The sequence below is a fragment of the Biomphalaria glabrata genome, chromosome 17 (assembly GCF_947242115.1).
Source record: "Biomphalaria glabrata chromosome 17, xgBioGlab47.1, whole genome shotgun sequence".
Taxonomy (NCBI): Eukaryota; Metazoa; Mollusca; class Gastropoda; family Planorbidae; genus Biomphalaria; species Biomphalaria glabrata.
In genome coordinates, this window is record NC_074727.1 from 3,981,045 (window position 1) to 4,002,566 (window position 21,522).

General features: G+C 33.8%; 1 protein-coding gene across 3 annotated transcripts; it reads right to left on the bottom strand.

Moving 5' to 3' along the window:
• Positions 1-21: 21 nt before the first annotated feature.
• Positions 22-19,670, bottom strand: LOC106076038 (FAS-associated factor 2-like). Of its 3 annotated transcripts, none has more exons than XM_056015750.1 (13): positions 19,570-19,670; positions 11,493-11,677; positions 10,179-10,294; positions 10,009-10,047; positions 8,751-8,851; positions 7,369-7,454; positions 6,949-7,040; positions 5,898-5,999; positions 4,258-4,336; positions 3,434-3,515; positions 1,978-2,067; positions 1,413-1,556; positions 22-270 (listed from the first exon to the last, which is right to left on the bottom strand). In XM_056015750.1, the coding sequence occupies exons 3-13, from the start codon at positions 10,285-10,287 to the stop codon at positions 91-93; spliced, it is 1,104 nt and encodes a 367-aa protein (XP_055871725.1). In that variant the 5' UTR covers positions 10,288-10,294; positions 11,493-11,677; positions 19,570-19,670; the 3' UTR covers positions 22-90. The 3 variants fall into 3 exon arrangements, with proteins under 3 accessions (XP_055871725.1, XP_013092403.2, XP_013092523.2); XM_013236949.2 differs by lacking the exon at positions 19,570-19,670 and adding an exon at positions 14,488-14,618; XM_013237069.2 differs by lacking the exon at positions 19,570-19,670 and adding an exon at positions 14,488-14,562 and having other exon boundaries at positions 10,018-10,047.
• Positions 19,671-21,522: the final 1,852 nt, after the last annotated feature.

Below are 21,522 nucleotides of genomic sequence, written 5' to 3' on the forward strand. Positions count from 1 at the left end.
TCACACCCCCCCCTTCCCCCCCCCCCCCCCCCCAAAATACAACAGATTCAAGCAGACACTCGTACCTGGATTGCACGCACACTATTTACTTTACGCCTCATTATCAAACACATACAACATTTCAGACTTCCCTAAGCCCATGTCAGCAAAGGTTGGTGGCTCTGAGCAGTGGTCACTGGGCTCACAGGGTAGAGTTTTACTGGGGTAACTTGTCTTGATTTGAAAGTCATCGGGGCAGTCTTGGTGACAGAACACATAATAATACAGCCACTGTGGAGCCAGGCAAAACAAAATATGTATCATTAATAGCCTTCAAACCAATTAGGGCGTCTTGAATCATTTATTTTCAACTTAGACGGAGAAGTACCACAAACAGCTAAAATGTTTATTCCTTTATCTAAATTTATAAGACATAACCGTGTGAGTCTCATCGCACTAGGGCAACGTGTTGAGAACTCTATTCTCTGATAACACGGACAAGGAAAGCGGCAGTCCTTCTCAGAGTTTCTCTGTCACTGTACAGAGCCAGCTCTTCATGCGAACCAGTTTTTATTTCATTCAAATGGCCATTTTTGGGGTGTAGCGTTGCGCACTCGTAAAGAATGTGGTGTTTTGATTTTTGGGCACATCTGCACACTTTAGGCCATGTCGTGCCCTTAATTTTTCAAAGATTCTTTCCCCTACTCTGTAAATACAGACTACAAGTTACAAGTGAAGAATTAAAATCAGTTTATTTATAACTAAAGTATTACAATTTTTTGGTGATTTACCCTTACTATAACATGGTGATTAAAAATTCTATAAAAAAATAAAAGATTGCAATGAAAATGTTTATTGTTATGATATAAATGGAATCACAGGTCACAGCTGGGGCTGCGCAGCCATGGGAAATACTGTATTCCTAATTAATCTTCGGACTCAAAGACAAGCCTTATTATTATTATTATTATAAATGAAAAAAAAACAACAAACAAGAGGAATCTTTAATGTTTCTGAGGAATAAAAAAACTTGTAAACAATTCACAGTGGTTGTTGTTTTTCTAATGCATAAAGATCAAATAAATGCATACTATAATGAATTGCAATATATATTACTTGTTTCAAAAGCATTACAGCCGATTTTAAATACTGGAAACTAATTAACACAAATAATACATCTGAAACTTCTAATTAGTCATTACAAACATGTGGGTAAGCAAATTGAAGATTTTTTTTTTATATTAAATCTGCTACTCATCTTCCCTATAAAACTTTCTGACATATTTTAAGTATTTTACATTTTTTAATGGTCAGATTTCCACAACTTTTTAAGATTCTTTCACTTGGACTGGCATGGCAAAAAAAAAAAAAAAGTTAAAATTGTTCGGTAGCAGCAATGAATAGGTAAGTTTTATCACTGCAATTGCATTTACCTTTATAGATTGGTCTCTAAGGAAACGTCGCTCTATTCTTTTACCATTTGGTGTCTTCAACATGATTCTGATAGAGTCTGGGTGTGACACATCAGGTTCTGGAGGCATCTGTTGCTGGATCTCACTTTTCCTCTGTTCTCGTTGCTGAAATAAAAGAAAGGCACAATGTATACTACTAGCACAAGTTTGCAACCCCCAAGCTCCAAAATGAAACATTCATGCTGAACATGGGAGGCAGGGCTTTCCAATACAAAATAGTTGTTGGCACATTTTACAGAAAGTAACAGTATTTCTGTCATTATTATTCTTTTTTTTTCAGACCAAAAAAAAAAGAAAAGTTTTTTTTGATTGAAAAAAAAAAAAAAAAAAAGCGAGCCATGAAGAAAATATAAGATTCTTATCCAGTTTGTTAAATTCAAAAATATCTCAACATTAATTTATTGTATGATTACATAAACCTATACAAATGTTACAGATGTTTAAGAAGATAGACCGATAACTAAGACACAAACGAAATATCGTCTGCAAAATAGACAAAACAAGAACCAATAATTAAGAAACGAACCAAATATTGTCTCTGTTTTTCCTCCTCTGCTAAACGCTGCCGCCTTTCCTCCTCCTCTTTCCTTTCCCTTTCTTCTCTCTTTCTTTTTTCCTGGAGATCAGCATGTGAACAATAATCATCTTTCAAGCAATACAGAGATGTTTTGCAAGTGATCAACACAAACAGAGGCAAATTTAATTTCAAATCTTGGGTAAAGCAACTCGGTTAATAGTGTTTAAAGAAGCTTTAAGCAATCTTCATTCAACATTATGATTTCATGTCTAGAATGAGGCTATACCTTTGGCCGTGTGTGTGTCACTGACATAAAAAACAATAAGAGGACATATCCTGGGTCAAGCCAGATCTCCACTCAGCTATTTTGACAGATTTGTGTTGACATGATTTGTACAAACAAAAAAGAGCTTATCATTATGTAGGTTTATTTTAGGTTGTGAGTTCTCTTGTTTTATAACATTCCCCAGCAAGTCATCTTTTTAATTCATGTGAAGTTTTAAGTTTCTTTTCTTCATCCTCCAGGAAGTTTATCTTAAGGATAATTTAAAAATCTATTTGTTTCACTTTTTCTCTCCTAACTGACGATGACAACTTTGATTTGAACTCATTAAACTAAATGGATTTTTTTTTTACATTTATAAACTTTAATATTTTTGTTGTGTAAAAAGAGCATGCATTCTTCTATAATTCGATATCAAATATAAAATTTTCTGATAACAAACAAAAATGTTATTGAAATTTAATTTGGACAACATAGTGAAATACAAATGAAGAAAATGAATAATACTACCGGATAGAGGAAAATAATTACGGTGAGAAAGAGTTAATAGAGTCTCGCTCTCAGAATGAGAGTAAATTCATTTAGTCTTTAAACAAAAATAGTGTTACTACTTGAACAGAAGGTGGCGTGTTGGCTGAGTAGTTGGGTTCAAATCCTGGTTAAGACTAGGATTTTTTATTTCGGGATCTTTGTGCACCTCTGAGTGCTTAGTGGGTGCTTTCTAGGATTGGGAGAAAATTAACAGATTTAAAAGAGAAAAGAAGTTTATTTGCCTGTTTTTCTACACAAAATGAGTCATTACTACAGACCTATTACATTTACAAAAGAGAGCTCAAATCCTTAAAAATGTAACTCAAAATTTAGGGCATGAAGTTTGTTCTTTCATGTTTTGGATGCTCATTCACAGTTGGAAAATTAATACTGCCAGCCTCAGGATGGTGACGTTGGGCAAGGTTTAAACATGGAACCACTGAGACAACAGGCCAGAGTGCATACCACATGAACAGGTGACCACCCTGACTTTCACAAAACCATAATTTTACAATGTCATTTAAAAGATCCGTCACTCAAAGTGAAAGTGCAATTGTCTATGATGACACTATAATATGGATGACATAGTTTTAGTTTATTTTGATAAGTAATAATTTGTTTACAAATGTAACATTTTTTAGATGGACAAACCTTTTCTTGATCAGCTTTCAATGACTCTAAGTAAGCTTCATCTTGCTGCTGCCTTAATGTCTGGTTGAAGCTACGCTCAGCTCTGAGAAGAAATGAAAGGGTTTCATTCAATGCATAATCCACATTCAATTTTTATGTTAAGATCATTCTGAGATGTATGAAAAGATTGACACGACTACTATAGCTAATAGGTTCCAATGTGTCTGACACTAAAACAGACGATACAATGTACAACACAATAAAGGTGATGCAAAAAGATGGTATGGGTTTATTTCTAGAAAATTTTTTGACTTCCCACAAAGAGCAATCTAACAACTAAGAATAGGACACAGACTTTTAGATTGTCCTCTTAACAGAATAAATCAAATAAATACGCCCCTTTGTAGACACTGCTTCCACCCTTACGAAACTGCCAATCATAGCCTCTTTGTATGTCCAACATCATTCACCTTACGCAGACCCTATTACCACAACAAGCCAGCATTACCAACAATCTGTATGGCAGTGCTGGCAAGATGAAGAAGAAGAAATGATCCCTATTTGAGAGCTGAAAATCCAGGCAATAAATGATGTACTATGAGAAAAATGATTGGATACCTAAATAATATCACTCAACATATTCTTCATGTGTTTAAGTGTTCTCTGTGATTTTATACATTTAAAAATAGTTAGCTGCCAGGAGAATCAAATGAGTTTGTCTACACTCTAAATACATTCAAACCCCTCTCATATTTCTGTATATTGTAATCAGGTAAGAAGTCTCATCTTCACCCATTTCTTGCAAGCAATGAAAACTCATGACAGATATGAAGCACTGGACTTACCTGTCTGCTCTTGCTGCCACCAATGAGGATTCATTTTCAGCAATGACTTGCTCTAGTCTGGCCACCAACTCCAATGCACCTGTTTCGAGATTTGAAATATTCTTATCTCATATATTACAGACGTTAGTTAAAAAAAAAGAAGATAATTACGATCTTCGCATTTCATGTGTCAATATAGCCATGCAGTCTAGACACAACAAATTTACTATGTATCTTAAGAAGTATTGCTTCGATTAAAATGGCAAGTAAAATGTCAAGTTCATGGGTGCAGTTAAAAAGAAAACAAAAGTCATGTGCTAAAAATCATCTTGATTTTCAAACCTCAAAAACCTCTACTCAATAGGAAATTTGTATTAAAAATTGAAGATCCCAATATGTGAAATAGACTATGTCACCTAGGAAACCTGTCTAGAAAAATTTCTACATATTCTTATATTCTCTACAAAAAAAAACAAACTACATAATAAAAACAAAAAAAAAATTTTTTTTTTTAGATCCAACATTCTAAACAAACAATGTCATCTAGGATGCTTGTCTAAAAAAATTTCTAAAATATTTAATGTTCTATCAATATCCAAATACTACCACACCTCTTAATATTCAGTGAATGAACAGGTGGAAAAGGCTACTGAAACCAGAGAAATCTCTGACTAATACAAAGTAGCCTACAAGTATGCATCTTGCATATTTTGTACGCAAATGGACACGAAAATACGCGACTACGGTTAATTACCTGAAAATATGTATTTCCCCTTCAAAAGAAAAAAACAAACAAAAAAAAACCCCAAGTAGTTCTTGCTAATCATGTATATATAGATCAGTGTGTCAATGCCTGAAAATGGTAGTATCGCATTTTTTTTTCTGCGCAGTGACCAGTAAAGTTTTGAATGTTTACTAGATCTTTATGATCTAAATAAAATGGCGCTCCTTTCAATGTGTGACAATGTGTCAGTTTATATGAAGTCTTCAAACTGATTGGGAATTAATTGATTGATTAGTTCTAATTCATCTAGACTAGATCTAGAGCTAGATCTAGAGATACTTTACGATATCAGGCACCAATAAATGAATTTGAATTTGCGTAAATCTAGATTTAGAATTAATATCTAAATCTAGAGTCTAGATCTAAATAGATCTAGATTTAGATCTAAATCTAATGCTAGTTTAGATTCTAGATCTATATGATCTAGTGTGTACTAGACTTAGATTTACAATTTATCTAGATCAAAGTAGATCTATATTTAAAGATTTAGACTACTGACTAGATCTAGGTTTAGAAGGTCAAGGTTCTAGATATCTGTAACCAGATCTAGATCTTGATTCTGCTCAAAAACAAAAATTTCTGCCATCTTATAAAGAGATTTATTATTCTACTTTCTTATCCTTTATGGAATTTAAAATTAAAAAAAAGGGGCAAAATTGACTTCGTTTAGGTCTACATCTAGTAAAGTATTTCACATTCAAGACAGTAGCCTACAAATCTGTGGAACTGTTAAACAACTTAAATATCCCTATACACATTAAAAACCAATCAACTGTTAATAAACCGGCCTACAGATCTAACTCAGAGGCGGACAAAAAAAAACAACATTGCTCATAAAAATGGTCAACCATTTTTGTTTCACTGTCTGAAGACTTACTTGTTATACGACCTTCAATCCTGGCCACAACACTCATCTTATTGTCTCTCAGCACTATCAGGGCCAAGAAAGGGTAGGCATGTTCTTTTAGAGCCTGCGATACTGGCAACACAAACACAAAGATATTGGAGACTATCTCTCACACAAATGATAGGAAATACAACTATTCAATACTTTGGGAAGTAGCCAGTTATGAGTTAAATATTACACTAGACAAAGCAAACAACACTTAAAAGTCAAAAGCTGTGGGGTAACATTAAGAAACATGTAGTAGCTTTATATTATGGGATGAGGTGGCTGAGTGGTTAAGCACTTGGCTTTTGAACCTGGGTCCTGGGTTTGAATCTTGGTGAAGATAGGGATTTGGAATTTTGAAATTTTTAGGGCACCTCTGAGTCCACCCAACTCTAATGGGTACCGGACTTTAATTAGGGAAAGTAAAGGCGGTCGTTGTGCTGGCCACATGACACCCTGCTTGTTAACCACTGGCCAAAGAAATAGGTGACCTTATCATCATCTGCCCTAAAGATCGCAAGGTCTGAAAGTGGAGAGATAGTTATTGTTGTCTTTTAATTTTACCACATCATGGCAGATACAGAGTTAACAAAGCCAAGATGATTAAATCCCTGTATACTGTGCATCTCATTATGAGAGAGAAGTTTTAAGTTAGCTGCTATTCATTTGAGTGAAAACAGAAAGTGTGTAGCTTTTTTTTTCTTTCAATCTTTAAAATGAATGTGTCAATAATGCAGTAAATAAGTGCTACATGGGAAATTAGATGTTGTGGCAAAGTGTTGTTGTTTTTTTTGTTCTAAAGGTATTAAAAGAATACTTTTTATTTTGTTAACTAGACATTGATCTTTTTTTTTTTGTTGCGTTACTTCCCTTTGGGTAGAAGTTGGGTGGGAACAACTTAAAAAAAAAACAAAAACAAACAAGGATTATAGCTATTGTGTAAATAAATAGTATGTCAACTGAGCTATTTATAAGGTAAATCATATTTGGTGAACAGACAGCACCATTTTGAATACTTTGAATTTAGAATACTAACCACTGTAACCCTCTGGACTGCTTGTGTTACATGCCCAAAACAACAAGTGACCATTGACATAGTTTCTAAAGACTTGACTGCAAACAATATCTCTGAAAAATAAAGGATAAGTATAGTGTACCATATATCCTTGTGATTATATATTGAGTATAAGCTTTCAGCTGCCAGAATGCCAACATTTCTTTTGAAAGTAATAAATTATATTATAAATGTAGTGTTAAAAAATTTGAATTTATTTATACAAAAATCATATTCTGTTATATCAACTGAACCTTGTTGACAATATTTTGAGACCTAAAAATCTATTTTGCCAATGTTGAGTGAGCCCCATTACGTCTCAATAACATCGTATGAGTGCATAGATCAATAAAATTGTCTAAGGTCATGACATTTATCAAAGAACAAAGCTGTTAGACTCACCTACAGAACTGGTCTGTATTCTGATGCTCATCACAGTGCAAGTAGACAAGTAAAAAACGCAACTCTTTCTTAGCATCATTTAAGGCCTGCAGGATGACAAAGCACTGTATTAGTTACTAAGTAAATTTGCAGACATGGCAGAAAGATTTTTTTAAAAAGGCATATCAACACCAGAGAATGAGTTCAAACCCTGAGAGAACTGTAAATAATTTTTAATTAAGATGTTCTTACAAACCTCCCCCCCCCCACCCCTTCTACTGTCAAACACATTGTGCACAAGAATGCAACAAGAATGCTAAAATTATTAAAGCATTTCTTTATAAATCACATACATTATCAGATAATTTGTCTTTGTGGAAAACTACTATCAAGTGTATTGTGACAAAAATGTACCGGCAAGGTAACTTATTTTAAATTTTCCTTGTTGCTTTTAAACATATATATATTGTTTAGAAATTAATTTTTTTTCATTACAAAAACAGAATTCAAAAGAAAGTGTCACCTACAAGGCAAGAGGAAAAGGAATTAATGCTGAATTTAAGGTCATGGGGAAAAAAAATTATTATAATGCATTCATTCACGAGATTTGAGAAAAGAAAATTTTCTCTGGTAGTTAGAAGAAGAGAAGAGAACATTAAAGAAGGGGAGCAATCTAGTAGTTGAATCGGTTGAGACAGTTTGGCTTAATAAATCTATGTCATTTCAATATTATGATTCTCAGTTACGGTAACAAACTAAAAAAAAAACGTTAGAAAATTTTCTGTACAAGCCTGCTGAGGTAACCCAAATAAAAAAAGAAAAGAGTCATTGAATTTTTTTTTTAAAGTATATTTTAAATTATATATTATGGAATGGAATATAGTTATAGAACATTGCTGTAGTGAGCAATTGAAAAAAAAAGGTGAAAATAATAGTACTTATGCTATACTGGTACCGCATAAATAAAAAAATATACATTCAAGTACTTGAAGACTGCATTTATTCTTTTAGCCTGTGTAGCTATGAAATGGCCAAGGCAGTCTGAACTAGTTAGAATTGCCCTGGCAACATCTCTCTCATCAAAAAAGAATAATGAACATTTCTGATTTTTAAGAAGAAAAAAATGAGTCTAGGGAAATTTTAGGAATTCCTAAAATTTATAAAAATTCCAAACACTGCATTCTATTGGACTTTTTTTATTGACTTAATGAATTGAAGTGTTCTGAATTAGTATTCCTGGATTTTGTTCTAAACTTCGTTTATTTAAAGTTTTACAGTGTTAATGGGAGAACTATCTTCATGAAATATAGTATTGTAACAGAAGATATACTCACTGAAGAAAAATACCACTGGACCAATACAATAACACTCTAATGAAACAACAAACTTGCAATAAAGTGTACCTGACTGTAAGTACCCTGGTAAAATGCAGGATGATTCTGCCCATATTTGGCATCAAAGTTGGAAATGAATGTCATTACATCCCGCAGAGGATCAGTAACAACTGTCAAGAAATAAAAGACTTTATTACTAAGATTGTTTAGACAATACATCATAGTAACCCTAATCTGAGACAAGCTTCATTTTACTTTTAACAATAAGAAAAATACTTCCAGATACAAGAACAGCGTAATTCACTTAGAATCTATTTGTAATGATGGTTTTAATAATGAAATATACTTTAGTGGAAATTATAACTCTATCAACTATCAATTATGGAAGGATTCTTGAAGCATTTTGATATTCTGTTATGTTAGTTCAAATATAAAATCAAGTAATTAGGTTAAGAAAAGAAATTTTACGTTAGAATTGAACTTGCAAGTCATTTAAGAAAAATCTGAATAACAAAAAAAAAAAAACTAGCTGGATTCTTATTATCTGCATAAAATATGATATAGTGATACGATTCTACAAAAAGTTGTTTTGACATGACACTGAGAGGCATAAAGAAGATGAGAAGCAATTAAAGGACTAGCAAAAGACCAAACAGTGGCATGTTTTGACAGAGGCCCTATGTTCCATGAGGAACACAAAGGGTGGATGATGAGGATGATAAAGTAGAAAATATTCTTCAAAATAAAGTTAATGTAAATATGACTACAAAATATTTTCATAGAATTAAAAACAAAAGACCAAATTTAACAAATATATGTTTTTTTTTTTCTGTTATCCTTTATTGCAAGATATATAGATTTAACCAAAAAAAAAAAAGCAACAACAAACCAAGTATTGATTGAAAATTACTTTAAATATATTATTAAATGAAAATATAGTTTATATTAAAGTACTGATGAAATGTAGTAAATTTAGAAGAAAGTACTGGACCTACTGTGTTAAACTTATAACCAAAAAGCCTAGTGATCTGCTAAGTTAAATTCTAATAAAAACAAAAAAATACATAGAACTGTTAATTATGAAAATGTAATTATAGAAATAAATATAAACCAATTAAAAACAAACAGAAACATCGGTTATCAAAGCTATGCTCCTTTTGCAAGTCTTTAAAGCTTTACAGAAAAAATTTTCAGTAAATATTAAGAGTATTAGTATTGTTTTAAAAACATTTTTTTAATGAGCAGTAAAACATAGACCTTGCAATTGGAAAATTGAAAAGTACTAAAAGGTTAAATTCAAACACTAGGGCATTTTGAAGTAACTTACGACACTTACTGCGTCTAGGGTCAGGCCGAAGGAAATTCACTATGAATAAGAAACAAGAAAAACAATTACTTTAAACAAAAAAAATTTCTTTAAAATGTGTAACATTATATTTACTAAAAATGTCAAACAAATAAAAAACAAAACAAAAAAAAAGAAATCCAGTGACTTACCAAAAACTCTAATAATATCAAAAAGTGTTGACCATACAAATTTTATTGGCATAGAAAGTAGGTAGTATGTCCATTGAAAAATTCCCTGTGGTCGCCGTCCTGGATACATAATTACTCTATAAAAGACATAAACAAAACTAAAAAAGCATTGCTAATTATGGAGAGGTTATCTGTCAAGATAAATAGTAATATATCGTATAACTTGGCGCCACACTTTCATGAAGGACCTCAGAACAGTTGACACCAGGTGGAAGGAGGCTTCAGACATTGCAAGTGACAGATCTTTGTTGAGACAGCTTGTTGCAGAATGGCCTAAGTAAGTAATGTTATTTAAAGTTTTCTTTTTGTAAGTTTCTGAAGAATCATTGAAAAATTGTCATCTGAGTTAAAAAGGCAAGTTGACATTCGATAAGAGAACAGATCAGACAATTCTTTTATATATGAAATTTAACTTTTTATTAGCCTGTATAATAGATTTTCTTTTACAAATTTTCTATGAAACCCTTTAATTTTATCAAAACTAGAAAAAATGGACTTTAACTTTATTTTTTTAAATTTTTCTTTATAACATGACAAATAGAAACCTAATAATTGCTTCATTTGTAACTTTATAAATATAATAATAATAACAACAATAAACAAAATAATAATAATAATAATATAATTTATACTGCACTGTTAACAAACATAATGTAGGCTAAAGACGAAATGATAACTTAACAGATATAATAACGAGAGTTAAAATGACTAAACTAAAACTTTAGAAAATATAACTTAGCAGACTTTATATAATGATAAATTTATACATTTTAATTAATTTGATTTCGTTTTAAAAAATGCTAGCAATTTTTTTTTGACATGACAAAACTAGCTTTTATAGAATGACCAAAAAAGACATTGGCCAAAGTCCATATATAGCAAAATGAAAAAGCTATCTTTAAGTGGCCGATGAATGATAGATTGACTCTTCTTAACCAACCAAACTGTCTTAAGATCCCCAATCAACTGGGAACCCAAAAAATCACAACATATTACTTTCATAATTACAATCAGGACGCTTAAAGTTCTTCAATCAATGTTTAAAATTTCCTATATTGTATCATTTTACTCAATTATTAAATTATTTATTTAATTTATTTCATTGTTTAATTATTTTAAAATATTTGGCTTATGTTATATATGTATGGAATATCATTGAGCTTTTTCAGTTAAAAAAAAAATGCCTGTTAATAACTGACATTCATCTTGCTAATGGTAAACTATCAGTATAAAACTCATTGCTAACAAAAAAATTCAATCAAGAAGAAAAATTGCCTTTGGTTTGATGGTTGTAGATTAACAAGTGGTGCCCTTTCTTCTGGCAAAGAGGCAGGCTGATGGAAAACTGTTGGTGCTCCTTCTTGCTCATTGAAAGTGTCCTGAACTGCTGCTTCTATATTCCAATCATGACCTTCCAGTATCTGACGACATCTCTGTATCTGGTCTATACCAGTTAAGTCCTAAAATTAATTTTAAAAAAATAATTAAAGAATATTTATTGTGTTAAGAATTATTTTTAGCCGCCTGAGAATTTTAAAAGTTAGTACTCAGGTCCTGTAACTTTTTTAGCGGCCCCTGAAAAAGAAATAGTCACTATTAGTTTTGTGTGGACTGTCTGTCCCATTTAGATCTCGTAAACTAGAAAAGATATTTAAAATCCGACATCATAATATTCTAGACCTTTCAAAGTTCTGATACCACGGCTACTTTTTTCTTTTCTGAAAGCGAAAAATCTAATTTAAAAAACCAACTATGCAAGCAGTTTTTTCCATAAAATTACACCATTTTTACAACTATTCACTATTAATAGTAACAAGCACTGGAGACTATTTAGTAAGGGAGATGTCTATTTACCAAACGGTTTAAGATTTTTTGTCAAAAAAAAATAAAATTGTTTTACAAATGTATTGTTAATTTATGTATACATGTCCTGTAATATTAACTACTATATTTGCAAAAAAATGTTTACTTTAACCTTTTTTTTTAAAGAGAAAATTTTTTATTTAATATGCATATAAGTGGAACATAATGTTCCACTTATATATGCATATGAAATACATTTTTTAATAAATAATTTAAAACAATAAATGAAGACTAGTTTCAGATTATGACTGCAGTGCGTCACATAAGCCATGAACACTTTTAAACTAAAGAAATTTTTTTTTATGGAATTTCTTTTTTTTTTTTGAGGCTTTGAATTAGAGATTGACCCTTTACAAAACAATTAGATCAATTAGATAATCATTATATGACATCAGTTAGGCCAGGTTCATATTGAACTTCACATTCACTTTCACCTATCCCTTGGTCTACTTGACCTTTGGGGCACCACACAAGATATATGTCAACCTTCTTTCTCCATTCTTCTCTGTCATTTACTTTTGATAAAATTTCATTATGATATTGAAAATATTACCTGCTTTTTACCTGCTTGGGTGGACCACATTGGTGGTTGATTTTGAGTTTGTGTTTCCACACAAACTGTGGAAACACAAACTGTCTTTGTAACCTTTTTTTTTTTTTTGTTAAAATCAATTTTGTACTTCAGTGACCTTATGATGTATTATCATGAAAGATGTGTAGTAAAACACTGAAATCCTCAAACAATATTTTTTTTTCCCTGTTAGATATCATGCCTGGTCATAATACTACCAAGTTTTATCACGATATTGATTGTAAGAGCTTTGTTTACAAAATTGAAAAATAGGATTAACAATGATTTCTATGGGATTTTACAGTTTCTGAGATAAAAATATGTGTGTGAATCTATATGCGCATTTTTTCAAAAAATTGTTTCAGACTATTTTGATCACAATTTTTAAATAGAATTTTTTTTTCTGCCATCACAACGACGCCATTTTGTCCACACCACAATGACATTTCTTGAAGATCAGGACCTGATAATCTGTTAATGTCCTTCAATATTTACATAAAGTAAAGTTCATTGAAATCAGCTTTGTGAGCTAGAAATTTACTACTAATAATAGATATCTACTATAAAATATATCTAGTAGATCTATCATAGAATCTACAAAACTCAACTTTAACTTTGAACTTTTGACCTGGGGGTGTGTCTCGCCCAGCCAAGCTCGGCTTATCCAGTGACAAGCTCTTCTCTCACTTGTTCAATTGCGCTCAATGTTAGGTCAAAACGCCACAAAAAAAGTCATAACTTTCTAATTGTTAAAGATACACAGTCATAATTTATACATCATTGGAAAGTTCTAACAAAGTATTTTAATGATTAACTAAATAAAATATTTTTTCAATGAGAAATTTTTTTATTTCACCTCCCTACTCTAGTCTAGATCTAAGATTCTAGAGTAATCTAGAATCTAAACTTAGACTTCTAGAGACATCACTACTGACACTGTCATTATATCATGACATTAGTCATTAGAGCTAGATCTAGTCTGCTGAGTGAAATGAATCATATTCGAGATCTATTCTATCTAGAATAAATCTAGAGTAATGTGCAAATTTCGAACGCATTAAGCCCACTGGCAGCAATTTTCACGTTTGGATTTTTATAGCACCTTAACGGTTCGACCTATGGAAAAACTGATGGTATCTCTGAATTCCTCGTCTTTTTTTCTATAAAAATAAACCTGAATTAATGTATCATCTTGCTTAGTTAAAATTAAATATGAGTTCAAAGAGGTGTAGGTTGGGTATTGCCAAGCGTACTTTTCCTCGATCGGATTTTCCCCCAGTTAGTAAGCTCGATCGGGTTGATGGAAGGTTCGAACAGATCAAAGAAAACATTCAAATAAAAAAGTTTTAGCAATAAAAAGTGAACCGTTCAAACCTCTATACAAATCAGGGCTTTTCGAACTTTGCACATTACGTTTACTAGATCTAGATTATTTCTAGATAATTTTAAATACAAATAGCGACCAGTTTTAAGTTTAACAGAGCAGAGGCAGAGATGATTCACTGGTTGAGTTGAGAGTGAGACCGAGTCGACAGAGTCACTCAGACTCGTCAGACACTAGATCTAGAGTCTTAGTAGAGTAGATAATAGAAACAGTGAGTGAGTGAGAGTGACACTCGACACTTCTCACTATTCTGTATTCTCAGTAATCTCACTCTCAGTACTCTCAGTCAGTCTTCTGAGACTGAGACTGAGACTTGTTTTAATGTTTAGTTGTTATCACTCTATTAGATTCTAAATCTTGATTTAAATATGATTTTACTTCAAGCTATTATGAAGAATCCTCATTATTATAATCACGAATTAGTCTTTAATATTATTAGAAATTATATCTACCTGGAATTGTAATAATTTTTCTGTTTGTTCCGAAGTTAAATCGTCCTGTGAGTCGTCCATGTTTACTGCATTTCATTCAACATCCGTTTTTGCTATTTGGGCTTATTTAAATTTGCTACCATAAAATTACTATTTATAAACAGAACAAAAGAAAGTAATTGTCCATATTATCTTATAAAACACAGACGTTACTTCTAACAAGAAGATAATTACGTCCTACGCAGACATAAATATAGCCTACTCTACAGTTATGCTCAGACTAGAGTATTCTAAAACTTTATATCGAAAAAAATATTGATTTTCATCTTTCCAAAAATTTCAATAGATTCTACTTACGTGGGATCACTTACATAGGTCTATAATTTTGAATTAAAAAAAAAGAAAAATCTGTTCTATAATATTTCAATTATCATTGTTGATTTTGGAAAATTATAGAACTAAATCTATATTACAGAGGCGTAGCTCCAACTCTGTTTTGAAAGCTGTTGGAGGCAATGCCAATTAGTACAGCTGTATATTGTATATTATAGTCACATAACGCTTAAAAGTTCCATTTATAATAATAATAAATAATAATCTTTATTGCCCGTAAAGAAATTTGTCTTGCATTACACCAAACAAAACATGATAACTATAAAAAAAAATGTTCATTCACACCAGACTCACTCAGAATTTACAAGTGAAAAGTTTATTTCACTGTTGATTTTCTTGGGGGAGCTAGCATCTTCTATCAAGCACACCACCCGATGGTGTATAGGGGAAAAGCCCTTAGATATAAGGGTTAGCTGTGAATATCAAATAAACAGAAGGGGACCAACTGCATGGTTTGCAGTCATGGAGGATGAAGTGGGGTATTCCAGTGGTTAGGATATTCACTTAAAACATCTAAAAAATCCAGGGAAATGTTGCAAAAAAGCAAGTAGAGGGCGCTTAAACTCTAAACCCGGGTAGATGAAACTCGTAAACTAGGGATAGTAATTCATATAGGGGAGATAACTCCGAAATAAAACAACTGCTGCCTCCGTTCATTCATAAGTGAATACAATCCCAAAATGCATCTAACATTATATTCATAAATATTTTATCTTATAAATTACAGATGTTCCTTCAAAAAAGAAGATAATACCTCATACGCGTGGCCATATGTTGATATAGTTGTGCATGTTAAATTAGAGAACTGATTTTCCTAACTGATTAACTTTTGAACACTTCTACATATTTGTCCTTTCATATGAAATAAGAAATGAGTGTTTATCTTTGGGTCTTTTTGGGTATTTTATTCGGTTGTGTTTTTGCATTTGTAAGTTATGGTTCAGTGTTTATGTTATATAACACACATGCAGAGAAATAAAGAGAAAGATGTTTCTTTATTATAGATCTAGTAACTGTATTGATCTAGTATAGATTCTATATTATCTTATCTTATAAATTACAAAAGAGAAAATAATTACGTCCTACTCGTATCCACGTTTTAGTCTAGTTGTGCATATTATTATAAACCTAAACTCTGCTAACTCATTGATTGTCCAGTCTATATCGCACTAGGGGAATAGGAGCACTTATACAAATTTGTCCTAGGATATAGAATAATAAAAGTGTCTTTTTCATGTGTCTTTCTGTGTATTCTATTTAGTTGTTTGTCTGCATTTTCTTTTTTTGCATTTTTAAGACTAAGACTAAGCCTGCTTTATTGGATCCTTATAGTTACTGAGCCTGGCGGAACCGATACCACCAACAGGAGAAGGGGCAAAGGCAAGCAACTGGCGCCTAAACCAGTAAGCTTCGGGCAGGAGGGGCTCGTTAGCCTAGGTTGGCTACCCATCTGGGAGAAGGAAAACTCTGAATCCAAACCTCCGCTGCCCTGCGGCTATACCCAAACATGGGAAAGGATTCGGGAGACAACCCTGAGAAAAAATAAGGAGCTGGTGACCCTTAGGCAGACTGTGGCACATCGTGCTAAAGCCTGGCAGATCCTGCGGCGCTACTGATCCCAAACTGTATTGGATATTCCGTTCCTTTGGTCACATCAGCTGCGCGAAGAGGGGGGAACTGCTGTGTGGGCGACATCGTTCCGACCATAAACAATGCCCAGGCTTCATCTCACTTATTCAAAGCCCTAACCCAACCACAGCCACAAGAGGAAGTGTGCTCTGAGATGAACCATAGTCGTTCTACGACTGAAGGAGGCCAATGATAGGAAATTGGTCTTGATTGCATGGAATCGTTCCTAAAATAAAGACAACAAATACATAAACATAAATAGAACAGACACAACATTGAGTGACTACGCCTACACACAGACGTCTAGGTCCCTTTCATGTTCCCTAGTCAACGAGTAGCGCTGATACAGTCTGACCGAGTAAAGAACGAACGAGTTTTTGTACCGCTCGGTTCTAGTCTTGATTGATAGAAGTCGCCCACTTCGTGCGTGTTGTTTTTGATGCTTTTTATAATGTTGTCTAAGCGGCGCAACAGTCTAGATCAGGAGTGGGCAACCTTTTTGTATCGAGGGCCGCATTAACAAAATTTGGGGATGGGGGGGGGGGCGCATAAATATATGTTATCAGCAAAGCTTTTATAAGTGTGGAAATGCAGCTTGTGGCACCCATTAAGCTCCCGTGGAAGAACTGACTGGAGCTTCTCTTTCAGGTCATAATTTGCATGGAGTTATGTTCTTTGGAGTTGAATCAGTATCTGCACTAAATGATGAGCTGATGGTATAGAAAACTGGTTCTTCGCGTCTTAAAATTTGCTTTTATTAATTCCACAATTAAGGTATCTAAAATAAGTCTTGTACTTTTGTCTTTTAACCATTTCACTAGAAATAGTTTCACCTTTCAGCTAAGGAAAATGGCAAAACCTTCTTTTACTTGCTTGACTGGAGAATAGGGAAAGCCTTGTTTGAAAGGATTTAACATGCACTTATATTGCATATGCAAGCAACTCATTGCAATATCTGATATGAAAAACATGAAATCTGTCTTCCACTCTTCATTGGAAATATTAGTAACAAAGTCAGAGTCCTTCAAGAAACATAAAAATCTCTTCCTTGAGATTTTATATTCTTCTCATTATCTTGCCCTAAGCCAGCGGTTCTCAACCTTTTAAGCTCGGCCACCCCTTTTTACTATCCCACACTCTGCCGCAACCCCCTTCCCCATAACATACACAGCAATAGAAGAATACACAAAATACAATTCATATTTTCGATGGTCTTCGGCGACCCCTGACAAATCGTCAATCGACCCCTCAAGCGAACGGATACATCGAAATATTTGTTTCTAAATCTTCAAGTACTTGTCGGAACTGCTTCTAGATATGTCCCCTAGCTCTGATAACTGTGAGATATTCGTGATATGGGTAAATGTTATTTTATGCAGCTTTGTGTAAACTTTTCTGTTTAGAGTTAATGGTTGGGATATTCTTTTCAACAACAACAACAAACAAACAAACAAACAAAGTGTCTTTTTGAGTTAAAGATCGAGCTCCATCAGTTGTTATACTTAAGATCTTGTTCCAAGCCTACCCAACACCTAACACAGCTCTCCATGGCATCGAATAAATACTGGCCTGAGATTGTGTCTTAGACTGAGTGTATTAAAGTACAGTCACTAACCTTAATCTTCGTTTACTTAAAAACTTTTTATACAGTGTAAAATATTTATAGGTATTTGAAAATATGTTTAATAATATATCTGCAAATATATATACTGTGGGTACACTTTATTTCTGTTGGTATCCGCGGGCCGCATAAAACACTCCGGCGGGCCGCATGTGGACCGCGGGCCGTAATTTGCCCACACGTTATTCCATATATTAGTAGATTTTGCGATGTCGCACAGTAACTAATATTCAAGATCTTATGTAGTAGATGTTCCGTTGTTATAGGGAAATACCCGCTGTGTGATTGTCTTGGCCAGTTTCAAGATGGTCTTCCCACGAAAGCCTGTTAAGGCCTGTCGTGAACAGTGACACCCAGATATTTGTATGAATTCACTTGTAGTATCGGTATATTGTTTATCTGCAGTTCATGTATCAATTGTTTGTTCCTTCTGAAATCTATTAGGAGTTTTTTTTTAGTTTTGGTGACATTCATTTCTAAAATGTTGTCAGAGAACCAGTTTGTAAAGTCTTCTATCGAACTTCGATACAGAGTTTTGTCACCGTAACTATGACCGACTATGGCAGTATCATCAGTGAATTGAATGAATTTAGTCATAGAGGCTTCTTATGTCATGTGTAAAGAGTGTACAATTACTCGAGTTGAGGGTTTGATGCTGTTTACTTTAACAAACTGGGGACCTTAGGTTAAACAAGTTTAGAGCCACTGCTTGCATTGTATGTAAGGGGTGACATTTAGATTTTTTAGTTTGTTCATTTAGGTTATGGTTCAGTGTTTTATCTTATCTTATCTTATCTTACCTTTGGGGCTCCTTCAGGGAACAGCACCAGAAAAAAAAAGACAGACAGAGAAAGCGATGGGGGGACAACATAAAAGAATGGACGGGCCTGCCATTCAAGGAGGTTCTAATTAAGACAGAGAGGAATGGAGAAAGACGGTCGACGAGTCTTGCATGGTACCCCAACGGTCCAATAGACTGAGGGATAGGTAAAGGTAAAAAAAGATCTTCTTATCTTATCTTATGTATTATAGACGTTACTTCAACAAAGTAGATAATTACGTCCTGCGCATTTCATGCGTCTATTTAATCATACATGTTAATCAATGACTTAATTTCTGTTGGTTTTCATGGCTGATTCAGGCAACCAATTCCATTCTCTAACGACAATAGGGTTCGTATTTATTATATAATTTAAACCACATGCGGAGAGAGAGAGAGAGAGAGAGAGACAGACAGACAGACTTACAGACTGACAGAGAAAGTAACAGGCAGAGACACATTTCTTTATTACAGTCATGTTAAAGTTGTAGACTCTGGGCCTAGAGACTAGTAGAGTAGAGTAGCTAGAAACCTTAGCTTAGATGTAGATTCTAGATTAAATCGAATTTGATAAAATAAACGCTCATTTAAAATAATTAATACAAGATTACCGGAGTTAGTTTAGATGAGGCCTACATACCTGTTTGAATATTGATTATAAATAAATAAGTCTTCAGTCTCATATAATTGTTGTCTTATTCCAAACTCACCAGAAACATTAGGCTACATTCACTTGTGCTGGTATTGCGCGCTAATTAGGAAGTCGTCAAGATGCGCAAATGTGTTCATACATTTCTAGTAATATAGTTAGAAAGAATACAAAATTATCAATGCACATTTTAAAAGGTCAATAAAGCAAGTTAAGTTGGATGGAGTAAGCTAGAATAAATACAAACTAGAGCAGTGAGATTTATAACAAACAAATATTCTAATTTGATTATATATAAAACACTGAACCATAATCTTCAAATACAAAAACAAAATTTAATAAAATACTCTGAAAGACACAGAGATAAAGGCACATTCCTCGTCCCATATGCTAGGACAAATTTGTACAAATGCTCCTTCTTCCCTAGTGCTATTAAAGCATGGAATGGGTTGCCTGAGCTAGCCAGGAAAACCAGTGACTTGGCAGAATTTAAGTCATTGGTTAATATGCATGACTAAAAACAAGACGCGTAGGACGTAATCATCTTCTTTTTTTAAGTAACGTCTGTCTTATATAAGATAAGATAAGAGTAACACCATTAGTAAAATCACTAGACTTAGAGACGCTTTTCACAGAGTACTTCTTCTTTAAGAATCCACCAGCTTGCCGTCCATGAATTTGCTGAGGCTGCTGCCTCGTTTCGTCTGTCCATCAACCTAAGAAATAATACGGAGGTCATGCTGCAGAAGTCCCTAATCGGAACTAACCCAGCTCCACAAATCAATGTCAATAGACATCTCCTTAATGCTGTTGACCACTTTATCTAACTGGGCAGCACATTGTCCGAGGATGCGTCACTTATCCAGGGAAACAGACAACCGTCTCTCAAAGGCCAACAGCGCTTTTGGTCACCACAACCTGAGAGTATGGAGAAGTAGGTCTCTTCCTTTTTTACCTTTTTTTTTTTACCTATCCCTTAGTCTGTTGGACCGTTGGGGCACCAGGCAAGATTTGTCGACCGTCTTTCTCCATTCCTCCCTTTTTTTTGCCTTGTTCAGAACCTCTCTCAATGGCAGGCCTGTCCATTCTTTAATGTTGTCCTCCCATCGCTTTTTCTGTCTGCCTCTTCTTCTTTCCCTGGCACTGTTCCCTGAAGAAAGGTCTTTGCGAGCCCCGTAGATCTTGTAATGTGGCCAAAGGTTTTAAGCTTTCGTTTTTTCACAATAGTAAGCAGGTCGTCATGAGCTCCGATCGCTACAGTAACCCTGTCTCTGATTTCTTGGTTTGTGATGCGGTCTTTGAATGTGATGCCTAGGATCCTTCTGTAGCATCTCAATTCCATTGCTAGGATCCTCCTCTCAAGCTCTGCATTCAACGTCCACGACGTGAGGTCTCTTCACCAAGCAACAAATATCAATGTTTATAAAGCAGTAGTTCTCACCACTGTTTTGTATAGAGGCCTGGCTGCTATATCGAAGGCATTTAGGGCTCGTCGAACGCGTCCATCAAAGGTGTCTTTGCTTTATAATGGGCATACGCTGACAAGACTACATTGCAGGCCAGCGTGGAGAGTATGAAAGTACTAATTTCCATTCGAGAGCTGCACTGGGTCCGACACTTATACCGCATGGGAGACGACCGCATGCCAACAAAGGCGATCTTCTTTGGCTAGCTTAAGGGAGGAGGGCGTAAAGGGGTTGGCTAAGGGGAAGAACTCAGCGAATGGGTGTGTGAGAAATGACGTGTGCAATTATTTAAGGGGACAAACCAAACATATTTAGCCATATAGCTCAATACTGAAGGATTGTTTTCCCTTTTTGGTATGAAACAAATTAATTAATTACCAGTAATTAATTGATTAATGCTTTGTTGGGTAAAGGACATAAGTATGTTAAGTTCTATCTTGATCCAATACTGGGTGTGGGAATATTAACGAGTTCAGAA

Excerpts from the sequence above, each read along its gene's own strand:
- LOC106076038 (XM_013236949.2), bottom strand. The coding sequence starts at position 14,547 with ATGGACGACTCACAGGACGATTTAACTTCGGAACAAACAGAAAAATTA. Across the intron at positions 8,852-10,008 it reads CCCTAGACGCAGTAAGTGTC|TTGTTACTGATCCTCTGCGG; the intron begins GTAAGTTACTTC and ends ATTTCTTGACAG. Across the intron at positions 7,041-7,368 it reads AATACAGACCAGTTCTGTAG|AGATATTGTTTGCAGTCAAG; the intron begins GTGAGTCTAACA and ends TTTATTTTTCAG.